At 41.1% G+C, this 12364-nt stretch overlaps 1 protein-coding gene across 1 annotated transcript in view; it reads right to left on the reverse strand.

Moving 5' to 3' along the window:
- psme4b (proteasome activator subunit 4b) overlaps positions 1 to 12364 on the reverse strand; it is a 51220-nt gene that overhangs the window by 9073 nt on the left and 29783 nt on the right. Inside the window, exons 14-39 of the mRNA XM_010777686.1 lie at positions 11866 to 11930; positions 11506 to 11656; positions 10852 to 10950; positions 10332 to 10401; positions 9609 to 9676; positions 8810 to 9013; positions 7040 to 7197; positions 6793 to 6888; positions 6656 to 6711; positions 6470 to 6526; positions 6312 to 6367; positions 6114 to 6212; positions 5967 to 6029; positions 5735 to 5830; positions 5351 to 5482; positions 5058 to 5267; positions 4303 to 4439; positions 4144 to 4197; positions 3764 to 3893; positions 3056 to 3137; positions 2514 to 2667; positions 2015 to 2081; positions 1800 to 1925; positions 1376 to 1528; positions 1113 to 1217; positions 136 to 227 (exon numbers count right to left, since the gene is read on the reverse strand). Coding sequence (XP_010775988.1) covers positions 136 to 227; positions 1113 to 1217; positions 1376 to 1528; positions 1800 to 1925; positions 2015 to 2081; positions 2514 to 2667; positions 3056 to 3137; positions 3764 to 3893; positions 4144 to 4197; positions 4303 to 4439; positions 5058 to 5267; positions 5351 to 5482; positions 5735 to 5830; positions 5967 to 6029; positions 6114 to 6212; positions 6312 to 6367; positions 6470 to 6526; positions 6656 to 6711; positions 6793 to 6888; positions 7040 to 7197; positions 8810 to 9013; positions 9609 to 9676; positions 10332 to 10401; positions 10852 to 10950; positions 11506 to 11656; positions 11866 to 11930 — 2780 coding nt within the window. The remainder of the gene's footprint in view (positions 1 to 135; positions 228 to 1112; positions 1218 to 1375; positions 1529 to 1799; positions 1926 to 2014; positions 2082 to 2513; positions 2668 to 3055; positions 3138 to 3763; positions 3894 to 4143; positions 4198 to 4302; positions 4440 to 5057; positions 5268 to 5350; positions 5483 to 5734; positions 5831 to 5966; positions 6030 to 6113; positions 6213 to 6311; positions 6368 to 6469; positions 6527 to 6655; positions 6712 to 6792; positions 6889 to 7039; positions 7198 to 8809; positions 9014 to 9608; positions 9677 to 10331; positions 10402 to 10851; positions 10951 to 11505; positions 11657 to 11865; positions 11931 to 12364) is intronic.

Raw genomic sequence — 12364 nt, forward strand, 5'->3', positions numbered from 1 at the left:
GTCGTCGTCGTCGTACGTCGTACACACACACACACACACACACACACACACACACACACACACACACACACACACACACACACACACACACACACACACACACACACACACACACACACACACACACACACACACCTTGCATCCCGGAATGAGCCCCCCTCTCCGCTCAGCGGGCTCTCCATCAGCATCTCAAACAGCCAGTGGAGTTTCCTGGGGTCGCGGCCCTCCTGCAGCCAATACAAAATAGATTTCACTTTGGAACTATTATTTAAGCTGGCAACACATCCACTGAGGAACTGCATGCAGATATTCCCATATTAACTCAGACAGAAACAATCTATCTCTCTATCCATCAAGTTATCCCAATTTATTTTTGGTGGGAACCCAAATGTCACCCTCATAGTGACACTAGACGGAAAGTCAGGGGATTACCAAAGTCATTAGGATTCATTGTCTGGTAGAGACAGCAACTTGCATTCATTCGGATACTCAGCTTTGGTAGCACAAAGAAGTCTGATTGTATAAAAGTACCAGTATATAAGAAAATTACCCTACTTCATACTTGATTTATTTCATCAGTCAACAATCTAACTCTAATGAGTTTAAGGTCTTAATAGCTTTTCCAAGTCATCTTCAATACAGCATGAGGCTCATTTAGTAAAATATGGTCCTATCTAGAGGTAAATAGACAGCGCAAGTTAAGGACAAGTTCCACAAATCTAGGGTGGCTTCAGCCATAAACCAAGATTGCCAAGGCAAAAGGCCAAACTTCAAAACTTTATTCTGCAAATTAAAGGGTGATTACGTTCAGTTCTTATTTACAGTCCAAAACCATTTATATTTCATGGCAATTGATTCAGTAGTTGTTGAAATATTTCAGCCTGGACCAAAATGACAGATACTGCCTTCCATAGAGCCATGCGACATCAAGGTAAAGCAAAGAGCGTTTTTGCAGAAAATTGAGTTCAATTCTAAATCCAATTTTCACCTGATTGTTAGTTTTATTGATTTAGAAAAAAATGTGATTTTTTTTATGGGAAAATGCTAATGATCTATTCTCAGTGGTAAACTGTGCTGCATGTGTCCTATTTGTATGCATGTAAGCAACTCACACAGGCAGTAGCGATGCAGGTGCCCCAGTCTGTGTAGGTTTCCACAGTGATGTTGTTTAATGCTTTCCTGATCAAAGGGCACAAAAGCTTCCATAACCTGTCCACCTGAACACACACACACACACACACACACACACACACACACACACACACACACACACACACACACACACACAATAATGAAAGTTTTTATTAATATTGACTTTTCTTATCAAACTGTAGTGCAGTGTGTGTATTTGTAGCTGTGTGTGTGTCTCCAGTACCTTGCTGAAACTCCAGAGTTTGCTGCCTCTGATTAGTCCTGCAGTAATCTCACACACACAGCGCTGGGAGCTCTCATGGGGGTTGCTGGCAAGCTGCTCGAGGTGAGGCCATAGTAACGGCAGGAACACGTCTCCGTAGTTACAAAACAGCCCCTGTCAATCAAACGTGAACATAAAAGGTTTGATTTATGTGGAAGAACAAAGAGCAACAGTATTTTTTCGCACCAAAGAAAGACAGATTACAGTCATCCGTTTGACGCAAGTAAACTGTCCATGTGTGATGGGGAACAAAGGACGACAGCTGTTGATGACACAAATTCCTGCTCTGCTGAGTTGAAATTAGCCTTGGCTAGCGGTGGTATGCTGTGTCTCTTCTTTGTAAGAGGCAGGCCAGATCGATTGAGGCTGAGTGTTTAAATGGCACCTTGAAGAGACAGAAGCGTCGGGGATTGAAGCTGTCGTTTCCTTTCCGATCCTCCAGGGAGAGAAACCCTATAAGCTGGTCAATAAACTCTGGGTCGGAGAAATATTCAAAGATGATCTTCTCGCCCTGGGTGACACACAAACAAACACCAAATGTAATAATGATAGTAATACTGAGGTAAAGGCAGAGGATTGTGTGCGGTACGTTATGAGCACCTCACTCATCTCTTCATAGGGCAGGTCGTGTTTTCGCTTTTCAGAAGATGCATGGATCATCATTTCCCTGGAAGGAGCGGGAGATAAAGAAGAGGCTGCTGTGATTTATAGATAACAACAAACTGGCAAAAATATGGATAGACACACGGTGTCTTCAAATAAGCAGCAAGGATAAATGAATGATTACAAAGTCAGTTAGTCAGCAAGGCAGCATGCCCTCTATCTATACATCAATTATTCTATCTAGGCCAGGCAGTAAGTCGTTCAGTGAGCTTTATCTAGGCCAGGCTTTGACAGGAAGTCAGTTCAACACCCTGCTAGTTATCCATTCACCCAGATCAGCCATCCAGCAGTTAGGCCGACATAAAGTTAGACATAAAGACAAGCATAAAATCAACCAGGCAGTTAAGTCAATCAGCTATTTAGCTCCATCCAACCAAGCACTTAATCAGCCTTCCAGTTTCTAAATCCACCTCCCTCACACGATCATTCTCATTACCTCGGCCACGAGTAGTAGCCCCAGTGTGTTTTCTCCACATACTGCTGAGAATCCCACTGTTCCTCACTCAAAGGCAGGTTTTTGCTGTCGTATTGCAGCCAACGATTTGCCTCCCGATCCCCCACACACACACCCTCTGGATCCTCATTACCACCTAAATATACATACAAGAAAGGTCATAAACACATTTACAAGCATGTTTTGTGTGTGTGTGTGTGTGTGTGTGTGTGTGTGTGTGTGTGTGTGTGTGTGTGTGTGTGTGTGTGTGTGTGTGTGTGTGTGTGTGTGTGCGTGTGTGTGCGTGTGTAGGGGAGTGGGTGTTTTTAACTGCCCACTGTTGGAAAGTCTTGATGAAAAAATAAATAGGAAAGATTTTTAATCTCAAACCATTTATGTTTTAATAAAGAGCAAATGGAGATGTATCTTCAGGTATTATTGCTTACTCAATGGGAAATGACTTCGAATGCTAATGCTGACATTGTTGGATTGAGAGAAGGTGTGGAATTGTAGAGTGTGTTTGATATTTGTGTGCTTCTACTCACTGATATCTGATGGCTTTAAAGCCACTTTTATTCTTGGTCGTTTTAGCTGTTTCAGGATGCCGGCCATTGCTGCGACTGCCATCTGAGAGAGAGAAATATTGGAGTTGTTAAGTTGAGCTACGCGCCAGCAGAGCAGGTCCTGGTACTAAAAGTGTTGTCTGTACGGATATTTGTCCCAGTAGTAAAAGTGATCTGGGATCTGCTCTGGTCAGTTTCAGTTTTATAATAATCTATCAGACTGCTCGTTGGGTTTTGAGCTATTCGCATTTTTCTACACAGGCCTCTTTGGGACTTGCTTATTTGTAAGTGTATACTAAACAAATAAAACTCCAGCTGTGTCCCAAATAAATACAACATGGAAGTCCTAAGCATGTTTTCAGAACGTAGATACCCAATAGCCAGTGTGCAAAATAAAAAAAAGCATCCTGCTGATGGACACTTTTGTCCCAGCAAATAGAGGCTCTACTCACAGCTGGAAATAAATAAAAATAAAATGCACACAGACAATGACAGCTCAAGAAAGATTATTGCAAATATAATTTTAAAAGTGTTAAATCTTTAGAAAGACACTTTTTTTTCCTCTTTGTGAAGTTAAATTGGAAGTGACAATGTAAAGTTTTCCAACATCAAAGTGTGCAACTATGATTTTCCGTTAGTTTTAAACATTAGAGTATATTTTTTAGTCAGAAAAACCCGCGCTATACACACGTTGCGTATGCTGATGGAGTCATGTGTGAGGCCCTGTGTGAAGTAGTGGACAGCGTCGGGGGGGAGTGGGTGATCTTCTCTCAGCTGGAGGGATAACAAGTCTGTGGCCATGTGCTCAAACTTCCAGGGCCTGAAACAAGCAAACACACATGCAAACAAGTCTCATTGATAATAATAAAGAAAAAGCCATTCTGAAATGTACAAGACTTCTGGGGTTGATTTCTTTACAAATACTTTATATGATAAGTACATATTCTGCCTCTGATTGTGGGTACTCAGAGTTCATTTAAATACAGAACATAATGTCTTCTGACCTTTTTATAAAACATGCTATAGAAAGCGGAGAAATTAGATAGCACATAGGTTGAGCGAAAGCTTACAGGTTGCTGTCTTCAAGGCAGTCCAAAAGATCGTTGACCAGTTTCTCATATTTCCTGTATGTAAGAAAGATAATTGTATATCAGTCAAGCTTCTGCTGCCCCTACTAATCACAAAGGAAATGAATGGATGTCCTGTATAATACAAGTCCAGTTTCCTACCTTGCACCAACCACATTTTTGATCAGCTGACGTTGAAGCCCCTCGTTCAGCTCCTCTAGGGACGGAGCCTCTAAACAAGACGTGGGATTTGCAGACTGTGCAATATGATTGGCTATCTCGACACATGCTTCAGACACCTAGAGGTGAAAGGGAAAGAGGGGCAAATAAATAGGAGATCAGATGAGGGGAGTGTATTGAGAATTAAAGGGTAACTTCTGTATTTTTCAACCTTTTGTGTCTATCTGACAACACATTTAAATATTGACCATATACTGTACCCTCTTTACCTTTCACCTCATCAGGTTGGTTTGTCATGGTGTCACAGTACAGAAATGTTAACGTGACTGAGAGTTAAAGAGAGGATTGCCTGTGATTCTTATTGTTATGGCCGAATATTTAGCTGATTTCAACAATGTGAATGTAAAGCAGGCTCATAATGAAACCAGACCAGATCAATTGAAATGTAAAGAAAACATTTTTTTTTTCATTGTAGGGTCTTATCAATAATTTTGTAAAAACATATAATAATAATCTGAGCCTGTTAGTGCCAAAAACAATCACTTTTAGAGGACATACATTGACGGGGCGCTATTGCTTTGAGCGATAATTACTTATTGCGACCTCCATCTGCACACTGTCCTCGCTCAATACTAGACCCATTCTAAACATTGTTGTCACTATTGGTCAGTTAGACACAAAATATGAGATAATATGTGCCCATTTGAAAGATACAATTTAACACACATGTTGCTCACAGTATAATAGATCCCTATGGTGTCGTGCTGGCGATGGATGCGGTCAATAATCTCGTCGAGCAGTCCACCGATGGAGGACTTCCCCAGGGTCATAGAGGGCGAGAGGCTACAGCGGACGAGGGCAGGCCACACCTCCCCGACACAGTCCCAGTCCCTCGCACTGGCCATACAATTACCACTCTGCATACCCAGCATACAGTACAGAGCCCCCTGAAACACACACAGGGTTAGGGAAAGGTTTAGACACAGGCCAGACACTAGTTGTATGTGTTTTGTGTGTTTGTTTGTTGTACCTTAAACTGCTGTTGTGTGCCAGTGGTGTGTTGTGGTGAGAGCAGTTGTAGTATTCGGGGAATCAGGTCCCTGTATGCGAAGCTAAATGTTCCCACAGCGGAAATCAGCACATGCTGGGCCCTGCTACGTACCTGCAAGGACACACACACACACACACACACACACACACACACACACACACACACACACACACACACACACACACACACACACACACACACACACACACACACACACACACACACACACACACACACAGATGCAGGCGCAAACATCCTTAATTTACTACTTTCTCCAAGATATTTCTGTTCATACCATCAGGAAATGGGAACCAGTGGATGTTGTGGTTTAATTTTTCTCTTCAATTCTTGGTGTCAGTTTACCTGGCTGTAGGTGCTGGTAGAAAGCAGCAGCAGGTCACATAGTAGCTCCTGATGAACCACTTTATATACAGTGCCCTCAACCACCAGCTTCCTCATCTATTGGCACAGAAATACAGTGTTCCAATTTGATTATATTTCAACACCAACTTCTGACTGAGAAAAGCATTTGAATTGATATGCACATGGTATACTAGTGACCCTGCACAAAGTGTGTGCAAGTTGTTAAAATCACCTCGTGCTGGAGTAGCACCCGGTCAATGAGCAGAGCTCTAATGTTCTGCTTTTTCCCATGAAGCTGCAGAAGGAAAGGCGACATGCTTAAAACCCTGTGCAAGAAACTCAGTAAAAGGAACAATCAGCAGCCTTGTTACAGACTCACCCTGTTTTCCATGGACTTCTTCACAAGAGTGAAGCTTTTCCAACGTGAGTTAAACTCCTTCTTGTGAATGCCTTGGAAAAACATGAGGTCACTGATGATCTGAAGTCAGCCAGACAGAAAAAGGCGGCTTTGAGGTGTTTGTGGGCCAACAGCATGTCAAATAATAACATTTCTTACATGAATAATAGAAAAAGTCACCTTAATGATGACAAACAGTGACTTTGTGTCATCCTCAGTGTGCTCCAAGATGTGATCTAGATTCAAATGGATATTGATTAATTGTGCATCCCAATCACACAGCAAACAAGGTGAGCAGCTTAGAGCTGGAGTGTGGTTGTGTTAAAGCCCTCACTCACGTAGCAGCAGTCTCATGGTTTGGCAGATGGACTTTCTGTAGTTCTCCCGCGAATCATCTGGAGGGGAGGAGACACACAGGCGTCACGTACGGACACAGAATGCAGGATGAGCGGCCTTATCACCCACTGAAACAGCTGACAGAGCCATGTGTGTGTTGTATGGCTGCTTGCTTGTGTTTATCTTACCGTAGTTGATGCCTATGTGCAGCTTTATCTCCCCCAGATTGACCATGGAGGGCACGCTGAGGAGAAACAAATTGTAAGGAGCCAATCGTGACAAGCCTGCAGGTTTTCTTGTATCTGTGTGTAGCTGCAGAACTCACAGGTTAGATACGTGTTGTCCATCCAGAAGGGGCAGCATGCTTCCAGCTCCACGAAGGCAGTGCTGCACAATAGCAAGACTCAGCAACAGCTCCTCCCTGCCAACCACAACACACTTTACAGTGTGTTTGTTGTGAATTCACTATATTGGTGCCTTTTTTTGATTTTTTCAATCTGATTTTTTATTAATGATGGGATACAGGTGCGTGCACCTGATTACCTCGAAAAATAAGATAAGTGACAATGCACCTGCTCATTGGCTGCTCTCCAGACACGTGGGCCTCGATTCGCTGCAGCTCAGGGTGCAGGAGGCGGGACAGAAGCTGGAAAACAAAGTTCTCCTCCTCCTGATTGGGCACGTGCCAACACACACCCAAATCTGCCACATCTCCAGCTTTGCCCCAGTCCTGTTGACAGATAGAGAGAGAGAGAGGGTTTTCTCAGACAGTTTCAGAGGGAGAGTTGCCACTGGAACAACTGGCAAGCAAACCACCATAACCAGCCTGCCTCAAAACCACCGATCCGTCCTTAGAGGGTATTTTGAAACACATGTTAAGGGTTAGGACATTCAAAAAAACGATCTACCTTCAGATGACAGGGTCATTACTGTTATACAGCAGCATTATGGTCAGCATACATTTCTTTTTTATACTTTCATCAAAAATATGTCTGGTGTTTATATCAAAAGGCAACAATTATTGGTTAAGGTATTATTTATCAAAAATAAATACAATCAAAATAAATATAGAAGCTCTGTTCATGTGTAGAAAATGAACAAGCTAAATCTGAATCCCTCACGAAGCTATGGTAACCTTTAGAATATGTAACAGTTCTGACCCTTGACCCGTTGAGCATGACATCCTCTCTCTCTCCCCCTTTCTGTCTATATCAAGCTGTTAGGGTTAAAATCCCCCCCCCCATAACAAATTCTCTATCTTTACGCACTTCAAAAAGTAAAAAAGTCATGAGGCTGAAATGTTGCAGCATAACAGGCATGACCCAGCAGACAAATCCAACTAGCAAAATACAAATCCAAATGAAAATCAACAACCAAACAAAATACTGAATCAGTGACCGTGAACTGCAGATGAAAAGAGCTCAGTGTTTGAAAGCAGCAGAGGAGTGTAGCTGTAATGTCCACAACCTTGACATCCAAACAGGAACACATTTCCCTGCACTCATGTACAACAACACCATTTGATAGAAAAGCTTTTCTCAGAAACACTGCAGGGCTAGCAGAGAAATTCTCTTTGAACTCGCATTTAACTGCCTTAAAGCGAGACTATATAACTTTCACAAAACAGAATTTAGCACATTGGTTATTAAAAGAATCGTCAACTAATACGCAAGATATCACAACTTTTCTCAATTGAATACACCTATTTGTTCTGGTTTACCTGGATATTACATGACATGTTACTTGTTAGACATGTAATGTAAAGGATATTAATGGTGGCTAATGTTTTAAAACAGTCTAAGTGATGACTAAGCTGCAACTTTTCTTTACATGTGCTCATTTGGCAATTTGTTGTAAATTTGTTTCCCTTTGCGGGTCCCAAGTAAACAGATTTATTTTTTATCACCTTTTTCTGTCTCTTTTGCTTATCTTAAATGTCTTCTCTATTCAGCAACATAAATGTTCTAACATATGTTTTATCTATTAAGAAAGAAAGAGATGGCAGTTTTAACATTAGTGTATGGTCCAGCAGTGAAGCCGATTCATTTTAATTTGATAAAGCTTTCTAAATCTCTTCCTATAACTGGGAATTGCAATGCAATTACTGAACCTGAAACATCCCATTTATTTAAACTGTGAGAAAGGATGTGTCTTAAGGTTGTTTTGTTGCATTTAGTTTCCAAGTAAACCTCATTGTTTCCTGTCCCAGAATAGATACTGTAATAGCTGTGATAAGAGCAAATTTGCACTTGAGCAGGTTAGCAAATAAGCTTGAAACTATGTAGTTAGGAGTCGAGGGACTGGATTTACTGGACGGTGTGTGTGTGTGTGTGTGTGTTTACCCGTATAGGGAGGTCAGAATCAAAGCCTCCAGAGGTGCTGCGGTACTCGGTGGGATAGATGAGGGACAGCGACTTGAGTGTGTGCTCCAGCAGACAGCAGGCAAGTGTGTACGCCTGTTTGCAGCGCAGACGCACACACACGCACAGGATCCGCTCCAGGTTCCCCTGGTATTTTAACAGCTGTTCACCATCCACACGGGTTACCTAAAACAACACATACACATACACATGAGTACATGCACACAGACACACAAACACACAAACACAGGCAATTCAGTGGAGGGTCGTGTCTTAAATAATGCGGTTCTACAGTAAATCACAGCATCTGGCTCACCCCCACTCGCATTAAGCTCCCAGGAGTAATAAAACAAAACAGAAAGGGTATCAATATGTTCTGTTTAACGACAAAGCTCCTAGATATTTATGACCGTGCAGGGTGCACACTGCAAAAAAACTCATTGTTCATCATTTTTTTCCTCATACAGTGTCACATCATTTTTAAAATGTCTCTTTGTTCCACTCATTTTGGGTGTTTAGTTTCTGAAGTTCTGTTAAAACACTTGATGAAACCTTGAATCAAGTTAAATAGACAGACTACTTCAGCAGTAATGAGTTAACGACTCACACATATTCCCAAAAACAAATTGATCTGTACTGGAATAAAGTAGATATGCCAACCCCTCTGGCAGTCATTTCAATAATTTAACAACATTTAAGGACCCTAGATGAAAGGAAATTAGCAGGATTCATATTTTTTGGAGTGGTGGAGGCCTTTGGAAGTGATGGATCCCGGTTTCACCTCGGAGAGCAGCTGGAGATTCCACAGCAGCTCCTTATCCAGCTCGTCTTCACTCTGCAGCTCCTCGTCTACACACGCACACACACACACACACACACACACACACACACACACACACACACACACACACACACACACACACACACACACACACACACACACACACACACACACACACACACACAAAATGAATAATGCACTCTGTATTGCTCCCCTGACAGACTGAACTTGTTTTGCTGAATTGTGGGGTCATTTCAGGTTTTATTCAGGCTAGAAGCATGGCTCTATGGTCTGTATCAACTTTAGTCAAAACTGAAATACTGAAATATGGGATGGCATCAACAAATAACACATAATTAGGCCAATTCAACACTTTTTGTTGTATTCAGTTATTGCTTTATTACCTATTTGCTAAAAGGCGCAACTTTCTAGGCACAACATTGATTAATTTACGAACAGTTATCACGGACCAACAAACAAACTTGCTTTTTAATTTGAATACTGGAATGGCTTCGCTTTACACTGTGTCTATTAAGATCTCCTAATTTATATATGATGATGTGCTAAATAGTCAAACAGATGGTGTGAATCAAAGGTGCGAATTCACTCATTAGATTCAAGAGACCTTGTACTCTCCTCATGTAAACACATAACAATTGTATCCACACTACACTACACTACACAACACAACACAACACACACATAACACAGTGTGGTACTGACTGTCAGTATAGTGGAAAATGACACTGCAGCAGTGAGGGACGAACAGGCGGAGAGACTCAGCGGGATGACACTGCACACACACACACACACACACACACACACACACACACACACACACACACACACACACACACACACACACACACACACACACACACACACACACACACACACGTTATTTAGATGCAGAAACACATGCATGGAAAAATAACTCTAGTTAGAACTGATTTCTCCTAAAATGTATCAAGTAAATAATAATAAAGAGTGAAAATGTAAGAAATAAAACATAGTATATAAGAATGTAACTACAGTGTGACATGAAAGTGAAGATGTAGAATGAAAATGTGTTTTTTTATAACGATAATATTGTTCTTTCCTTCAACTATATCAAAATCTTCAACATATGTACAAAGGTAGTCCACATGTCTCTGTTCTGTGTTCTGCTTAGTGAAATTCCAACACATACTCTACAGTACATTAAATAAGTGAGGCAAGGAGTCAGAGATAAAGATAAAGATACCTTTGCTGCAGCTCTGCACATGTCAGCCACCATCCTGCCTGACACACACGTCTCAAAGACATTGGAGGTGGCAAAGTTAAACACCTTCTGTAGCGCCATCTAACACAAAGGTAAGGTTTTTCAAATGTACTAATTAATTACTTCAAATAAAAATACAGTGCATAATACACATTGACTTCAAAATATAGATAAATCCGCTAAATGAATGTGTAATGTAATTATTACCCTTTGATCTACCATTGTATTATCAATGGATATGTACCTTCAAAGTCCCTAAACAAAATAATAAAGTTAAATCAAACATATTCAGACATTTAAATCACTTTAAAGGTCAGCTACAATATTTCATCAGGGCTATGTTTGGTGAGATTCATCAGCAAATGACTGTCATCACATTTTAGCCAAATTCTGATTTGTGCAAGTGACTCAGATCAACTTCTTCCAAAAAACACACAAATATAAATATATTAATAAGTAAAATAACCAACAATGTTGCAACTTTGGCATGCTCGTAGTGATAATGAATACGTTTCAGGGCTTTGAGGATAGTTTTCTGGATCAGAAGTGTCTGATTAGGATCAGAAGTGTCTGATTAGGGTCAGAGAATAGAGTACAATATATAAATGAATGCATTTCAAAGAGTGTGTGTGCTACCTTGTATAGTTCTAGAGAGCATTGTGTTAGGATGGTGTTAACAGTGGAGGACAGGCCCAGCTCCACCAAGCTCTCCAGCTGGTTCTGGGTATTTGTCTCCATCTCATCTCTTGTCTGTTCCAGGGTGCTGCTGTCTATCAGACCAAAACACCTGCACATACACACATACACAAGCACACACTTATACACTTGTCAGCGATGAAAATGTCAACAGTGTTCAGATGACCAAAAAAAAGAAGGATGTTATGCGGCCGGCAGAGCCAGCGATGCAGACAGGTGCATTTCAAGCAGAAAGAAATACATTCACACTAAGACGTTGACAACAAGGATTTACTAAGTGACAGTTTAAATTATCTTTACCTGTCCAGAAACTGGAGAATGAAGTCTTCAAATGCAGCTGAGGCAAAACACAGATTCTTCTCAATCTAAGAGGGAGAAATAGAAATAGGTTTTTTTTATGGGATGAAACAGCAAGCCTCGCACTGGCAACCTCACGTCGGTTTTTGACGTGTAGGGAGTGATACTTTGTAGCGCATTGACGAAAAGAATCCAGGAAGTGACTATTCACCCTGTAAAACTAAGACCTGTCAAATTCCGACTTTTTCAATTAGCTATAACATGTTTAAAAGTGAGTTAAAGAGCCATGCTAGCTGGCTAGCTAGCTTCTGTATTATATCTTTGTGCTAAGCTATGCTAACCAACTGCATATTCAAGAGATGGTTTCAATTCTTTGAGCTCACTTTCCAAAAATCTCAAAGAAAAAAGCTTTTAAATGATGAATGCTGAGATTTTTGCTCAACATGTTGTAGATATTATGTTTATTTAATCTCTTTCCTGACTAGATTGTTTATGTGTGCTG

The sequence above is a fragment of the Notothenia coriiceps genome, unplaced genomic scaffold (assembly GCF_000735185.1).
Source record: "Notothenia coriiceps isolate Sejong01 unplaced genomic scaffold, NC01 NC01_scaffold00018425, whole genome shotgun sequence".
Classification (NCBI taxonomy): domain Eukaryota; kingdom Metazoa; phylum Chordata; class Actinopteri; order Perciformes; family Nototheniidae; genus Notothenia; species Notothenia coriiceps.